We start from the raw sequence: 7,532 nt of genomic DNA on the forward strand, positions 1-7,532 counted from the left end.
GCTTGTGATTTAAATAAACTTGTTGGACTATAACCTGGTGTCATGTGACTTCTCACTTTTAACTTTACAACATTACTTTCCGTGCCCCTGCCTCAGCTCACCTACTGCTGAACCTCTTCGCCACATCTTTGTTACTTCTAAACTTGACTATTCTATTAAGTGTGACACTTAATGTCATGTAAAGACAAATTATTGCTGTTTATTGGAGATTCATACACTCGTAAGTAAATAATTATTAAAATCAACACTGAGGACATTAAATCTTATTTTAACTTATTCTTTTCCAGATCCTCAAAGTTGTTGATGTCCAAATCCCTCAATCTTATCATCATTCGACAGTCTTCCATGACTAACCCAGATATGTATCAGTTATAGCTCAGTCATTTGCCATTGCCCCTTTATCCAAAGGTTAAGTCTGAGGCTGATACTTCCCTGCAGTATTAAGGGAGCGCTGTCCTCTCAGAGATGCTCATGAAAATGTTAAAGCTGACACATGCTTAAGAAAGAATGGAATTGAATGAGACCAGTCAGCCCCTTGAGACCGTTACACCATTCAAAAAAGCAAGGGTAGGGTTTATACAATTAATGGTAAGGTCTTGGTGGTGCTGTACAGCAGATGAAGGTAGAGGTTCAGGTACATAATTCTTTGAAGTGTGCATCACATATAGGCAAGGTGGTTAGGAAGACATTTAGCACGCTTTCCTTCATTGCTCGGTCTTTTGAGTATAGGAGTTGGGATGTCATGTTGAAATTGTACAGGACATTGGTGAGGCCGCTTCTGGAATACAGTGTCCAGTTCTGGTCGCCCTGTTATAGGAGGGATATTATTAAGCTGGAGAGGGTTCAGAAGAGATTTACCAGGATGTTGCCAGGTATGGAAGGTTTGAGATATAAAGAAAGGCTGGGTAGGCTGGGACTTTTTTCACTGGAACGTAGGAGGTTGAGAGGTGACCTGATAGATGTTTATAAAATCATGAGGGGTATAAATAGAGTTAATGGCAGTTGTCTTTTCCCTAGAATGGAGAATTTCAGGGGTAGGGGGTACATTTTTAAGATGAGAGGAGAGGGATTTGAAAAAGACATGGCGGCAAATTTTTTTACACTGAGGGTGGTTCATGCATGGAATGAACTTCCTGAGGAAGTTGTGGATGTGGGTATAATTACAACATTTAAAAGATATTTGAATAAGTGCATGAATAAGAAAGGCTTGGAGGGATATGGGCCAGGAGCAGGTAGGTGGGGCCATTTTAGTTTGGGATTATGTTTGGCCTGGACTGGTTGGACCGAAAGGACTGTTTTTGTGCTGTACTGTGTAACTCTATGACTCTATGATCTATGCATAAAAGAGAGATATGGACAGCTCACATGAGTAGGTAAAAACTTGGGAGATATTATATGATGTGGGGAAATGTGAGGTTATCTACTTTGGCAGGAAGAATAGAAGAGCTGAAAGACTGCCAAAAGCTATGGAGCTGAGGGATTTGGGGATCTTTGGCCATGAATCAGAAAAAACTCACATCCAAATGGGATGTTGACCTTTATTGCAAAGGGAATGAAGTAAAAAATAGGGAGGTTTTGCTAAAATCATTGAAGGCACTAGTCAGGCCATCGCAGGAATGCTGTGTACAGTCTTGGGCCCTTTATCTAGGCAAAAATATAGTGGCATTGGAGACAGTCGGAAGAAGATTCACTCATCTGCTACCAGGTTGGAGGAACTGTCTTATGAGGAAATGTTGGGTAGGTTGGGCCTGTACTTGTAAAATACAGAAGAATGAGAGATTATCTTTTTGCAAAATACAAGATGTTAGGGCACTTGACAGGGTAGATGTGGAGAGGTTGTTTCCACTTGTGGCAGAATGTGGGACCAGGCGGCGTCATCTGAGGATAAGGGGTCGTATATTTAAGACAGAGATGAGGAGGAATTTCTTCTCTCAGAGGGGAGTGAATCTGTGGAATCCTTTACCACAGAGGGCTGTTGAAGCTGGGTTGTTACGTTTATTCAAGACTGAGCGAGACAGGTTTTCAATCAGTGACAGAATCAAAGGCAGGAAAGTGGAGTTGAGGGATTGACGAATCAGCCACAGGCCCATTAAATGGTGGGGCAGGCTCGATGGACTGAATGGCCTCCTTCTATTCCTACGTCTTATAAATTCCCACGTTTTATCCATTTGGCCTGCTATCCTTACTCAACAAAAACCTCATTACACTCAGTTTGAAAATATTATTTGACACAGCACCCATTGCTTTTTGAGGGAGTAAGTTCAATCTGGGGCAGAATGCGGAAGTGTACTTTCACAACTTATCACTGAATATCCTTGTACCCTTTGCAAGATTACGGAGGGATCACTACTCGTTTGGGATACGCCACCTTTCAAATAAAATGTTAAACTGAGATCTGAACTGTCTGATTGTATTTACCTGAGAAAGAGCAGGGAATTCTCTTGGTGTCCTGAAAGCAATGTGTTTATCTGGCCATCCACTCTGGTTCTCCTAGTGCCTACATTGGCTGTTCCACCAGTAAACAGCTACTCTTTGATAAGTGATATATTTAATATGATACAGCTTGGGCTCTGCTGAAACAGCATAGGAATAAAAGCGAAATTGTAAACCCACGATGGCATTCGCAAGATGAACAGTAATATCTAAATCTGTAGACAATAATGCAGTCAGGATGTATCCACTGCTGTCTCTTCCAAATCATTTATCTCTCCAGGTGAATTATATTTCCTGTCTACACGGATTCCTACGTCCACATCTGCGACTGGAGTGGTTTACAAAATAGTTGATCCTTCGCGGTAAGGCACAGGACCATATGTATATGATAAAAATTGATCCTGGTGGAGTACCTCAATGATTGTGGTGTGTCTTGCATGTAAATGAACCAAACTCATAATCTGCACACTCAGGACATTGTAGTTTAATGTGCTAGCTTTGTAGGTATTTCCAGGAGAATGATATAGCACCGTAGAGTCATATAGCACGGAAACAGTCCCTTCGGTCTAACCGCCCCATGCTGAACATAATCCCAAACTAAATTAGTTCCACCTGCCTGCTCCTGGCCCATATCCCTTCAATCCTTTATGATTCATGTACTTATCCAAATGTCTTTTAAACATTGTAATTGTGTCCACATTCACCACTTCCTCAGGAGATTCATTCCACACGCGTACTACTTTCTCTGTAAAAAAATTGACTCTCATGTCTTTTTTTAATCTCTTTCACCTTAAAAATGTACCCCCTTTTCTTGAAATCCCCCATCCTAGGGAAAAGACACTTACTATTAACTCTATCTATACCCTTCATTATTTTATAAACTTCTATAACGTCATCTCTCAACCCCCTATGCTCCTGTGAAAAAAAGTCCCAGCCTATCCAGCATTTCTTTGTAACTCAAACCTTCCATACCCGGCAACATCCTGGTAAATCTCTCCTGAGCCCTCTCTAGCGTAATAATATCCTTCTTATAACAGAGTGACCAGAACTGGACACAGTACTCCAGAAGGCGCCTCACTAATGTCCTGTACAACCTCAACATGACATCCCAACTTGATATGTTCAAAAACAGAAGTTGTTGGAAAAGCTCAGCAGATCTGGCAGCATCTGTGAACAAAATATTAGAGTTAATGTTTAGGGTTCGGTGACTCTTCCTCAGAACTGTTCTATACAGATGCTGCCAGACCTGCTGAGCTTTTCCAGAAACTTCTGCTTTTGTTCTTGATTTACAGCATCCGCAGTTCTTTCGGTTTTTATTTGACATGTTCAAACACCCCTGATCTTGGTCCGAGAGTTGTGAACTAATCCTCATAAATTTGCTGCAATTTACAGTGTAACAAAGTGGCCCCAGAAAAATGTCCATCAAACTTAATTCACAGCAATTATTTATGCATGTACAACATTTGTGTGAGAGTTACCACTCACACTTTTCTGTTCTCAGACACTGGAGAGGCGAGAATTGCAATTAACCTCGTTTCTCGTAAAGAATGAAATCATCTTAACAGGAAAAACATCTTAGATGTTAATTGAAAAAAATGCATAGAGATATAAAAGCATTAAGAATACGAGACTAACCTTTCGATTATATGTTCCCATTGAATGGTCTGTCATGGCGAGTATACACTGTGCTCTTGCATGAGTGATTTTCCATTGGTTTTAAATCTTTGGGATATGTATGATTTTAGTATGTGCTCCTGCCACATGGGGCTTTGTGTATGGAGCTTTACATATGCATCTTTACATCCTGTGGGTTGCCATTGACCAGAAACTCAACTGGACCAACCATATCGATACTCTGGCCACTACAGCAGGTCAGAGGCTGGCAACACTGCAGTGTCTAACTCACCTCTCAACTCTCCAAAGCCTGTCCACAATTGACAGGGCACAAGTCAGGAGTGTGATGGAATACTCCCCACTTGCCTGGATGGGTGCAGCTCCAACAACACTCAAGAACCTCAACACCATCCAGGACAAAGCAGCCCCCACTTGATTGGCACCACATCCAGCACTTTAAATTTGAACTCCCTCAAAGTTTCAATGCCTGTGTGCAAACATTCACAGTGCAAGCTGCATCCAGTCTTAGGAACACGGAGAGACTCACCAATCTTGCTTCTAAAGCAGCTTCCAAATCCACGATCACTTCCTTCTAGAAGGACAAGGGGAGCAGATACATGGGAACACCACCCCCTCCAAGCCACCCACCATTCTGTTTGGGAAATCACAGTTCCTTCTGTGTTGTCGCTAGGTCAAAATCCTGGAATTCACTCCGTAAGGGAATTGTGAGCGTCCCTTTCCCACAAACAGTTCAGTGGCTCAGGAAAGCAGCTTACTGCCAATCTTTGTAAGAGCAACCAGGGATGCGCAATAAATGCTGGGCCTCATCCCCTGAATGAATGTTTATTTTTAAATTTTGGCTGTGTCTTCTTACCTGGAACATCTACACGTGTATGTGCAGCAGGAGTCATGGGGAAACAGTAGGGTGTGGAATCTCCTTATTGTGGCATTAGTTTAACTCACTGACTGGAGTGACCTGTAGTGTGCTGCATCTTGTGAGGAAGGGGCCCTTGCATCCTCCATCAGGCAATTCTGAGGACACTTCATGGTCTTCTGGAATTGGGACCTTTGGCTCAGGGCCCCCACCTGATAAAGGCTGCCAGCCTCTCAGACCAAGGAGCCTCCAGTTCTTGGCTCAGAGGCTGCAGCTGCCATTGGGAGAGCCAGGCTGGAGCTAAAATATCCGTTAGCAAGGTTTCCAGGAATGGTGGTTGTGGTGAGATGGGTGCCACATGGATCAGAAACAGGGAAGGAGGGTATCTCTCAGAAGGTGATCTTCTTTCCTATGTTAGTGCTTCCCGCCAACTGCTGACTGAGGGTGCTATGAACTGCACCCACGGCTGGTATAATGACAGCGGTGGTGAACTGAGGCCCTTAAGTGGTCCTTAATTGGCCAATTAACCACCTCAGTTGGTGGTGGGAAGGTCAAGCATTGACCTGCCCACCCAGACCTTAACTCCATTTGGGGATGGGAAGGTAGCAGAGATTGGCTAGAGTACCACCCCACCTCATTGAATGTCTCTCCCACCTCCTACCTCACAATCTCTGACACTGGGACGCTTTACCCACAGAGTAGAACCCTGGCTGGTTTTCTTTTTAATCCAAAAACCAGAATTTACTATCTTCCCAATTCGCATCAGCTGACATATAAGAGCACAAATCTTGATTTGAATTGATTTGATTCAGTTTATTATTATCACATATACCTAAGTACAGTGAAAAGTTTTGTTTTGTGTGCAGTACAGGCAGATCATAAGATATAAAGTGCATCAGGGTATAGAACAGAGCGAGGAATACAATGTTACGGCCACAGAGAAGGTGCACAGAGAGCAAGATTGACATTGAATTTGAAATTTGAAAGTTCAGAAGTCTAATAATAGCGGGAAAGAAGCTGTTCTTGAACCTGTTGGTATGTTTATTTAAGCTTTTGTATCCTCTGCCTGACAGAAGAGGTTGGAAGAGATTATAACCAGGCTGGGAGCGGTCTTTGATGATGTGGTTGCCTTTCTGAGGCAGCGAGAAGTGTAATGGAGTCAATGGATGGAAAGTTGACTTTATCCTTTGGCTTGTTTGCTCGTTCTTTCAGAGTAAATCTCCATGTCTTGTGTAAATGAAGGGTAATCTCAATTTTGATATGACATCATGTTGAAAACAATGGTGCATATTTGTGTCAAGTAGTTAATGTGATTCAAAAACATACGAAAACAGAAATTGCTGGAGAAACTGAGCGGTCTAGCTGCATCTGTGGAGAGGGAAAAAACAGAGTTAATGTTTTGAGTCCAGTGACCTTTTGTCAGAATAGAAGCAGCTAAGAGATGGGTGCACTGGGATATGTGGTTTGGGGAGAAGGAGTGAACAGATAGATGGAGACAGAGCCTAGAGAGACAGAGACAGGGAAAGGGGTAGGCAGGCAAAAGGAATGATGATAATAAGCTAGAGAAGAAGAGAAGCTAGTTAGATGATAATGGGTCCTATAAGTAGTTGAAAATGCTAAAGTTGGCTATGCTGAAAGCAAGCCATTTCATGGCAGAGCCTAGGATGCGGGTTTGGGTAAAAGACATGGAAGGCAGTGCGCAGGCTCTAAACTTTTTAAGCTTGATATTGAGTCCTGAAGACTACAGGTTTCTCAAGCAGAAAATGAGGTGCTGTCCTTCCAGCTTGCGCTGAGCTTGACTGGAACACTGCAGCAAGTACAAGACAGAGATGTTGGCCAGGGAACAGGGTGGTGCATTGAAAGTGGTAGGCAATGTGATTGTTGTTTAACAAAGGTATTTTGTTCAAAGTTTGAGGCCTGCAACAGATCTTTACAAGTGAAAGGTAACTTCAGGTGTTGAAGTTTGAAACCATTAAATCATCATTCACATTCTGTCTCCTCCTGCAAACAGGAGGGCACCACCAGGAGCATGTCAATACAACCCTTTACCGGTTAGAGTGAAAAGCCGTCTCATCAATTTTGTACCTAAACCAAGTAAGTGTGCTATTCTTGGCAAATTTCCTTTTGTCTGACGTACTGCATGGCTTATCAATTACATATTGCAAAAAAAACTCACGTCTTGTCACTCATCAAGATAATTCACAAGAATACCAAAACAAACAGAAAAAACTGTTTTTTGACTTGTAATCATTTATTGTCTCGTGTATTCAATATAAAAATACAGTGAAAAGTGTTTACCTTCGCAGTACATGCAATGCACCTTTCTACATTAAATTAGAATAAGATTAGAAAAGATAACTTAAGAGAGTCCAATTTGCCTTTCCGCTGCTGCAGTCCTGCTCCGGGCTATACCAGCCCTCAACATCCCTCCACCAGAGCCCCCGCTCCAAGGTAACCAGCCCTCACCATCCCTCCACCAGAGCCCCCGTTCCAGACTATACCAGCCCTCACCATGCCTCCACCAGAGTCTCTGCTCCGGGCTATACCAGCCCTCACCATGCCTCCACCAGAGTCCCTGCTCTGGGCTACACCAGCCCTCACCATGCCTCCA

At 42.9% G+C, this 7,532-nt stretch overlaps 1 protein-coding gene across 2 annotated transcripts in view; it reads left to right on the plus strand.

Moving 5' to 3' along the window:
* Positions 1 to 7,532, plus strand: part of hhipl1 (HHIP-like 1) — a 43,624-nt gene that overhangs the window by 32,507 nt on the left and 3,585 nt on the right. Inside the window, exons 7-8 of one of the 2 annotated variants that reach the window (XM_020523121.2) lie at positions 2,714 to 2,795; positions 6,933 to 7,015. The exons of the other annotated variant lie outside the window; for it this stretch is intronic. Of the exons in view, the coding sequence (XP_020378710.2) occupies positions 2,714 to 2,795; positions 6,933 to 7,015 (165 nt within the window). The remainder of the gene's footprint in view (positions 1 to 2,713; positions 2,796 to 6,932; positions 7,016 to 7,532) is intronic. 2 annotated transcript variants of the gene reach the window in all.

Source organism: Rhincodon typus, chromosome 8, assembly GCF_021869965.1.
Source record: "Rhincodon typus isolate 14 chromosome 8, sRhiTyp1.1, whole genome shotgun sequence".
Taxonomy (NCBI): Eukaryota; Metazoa; Chordata; class Chondrichthyes; order Orectolobiformes; family Rhincodontidae; genus Rhincodon; species Rhincodon typus.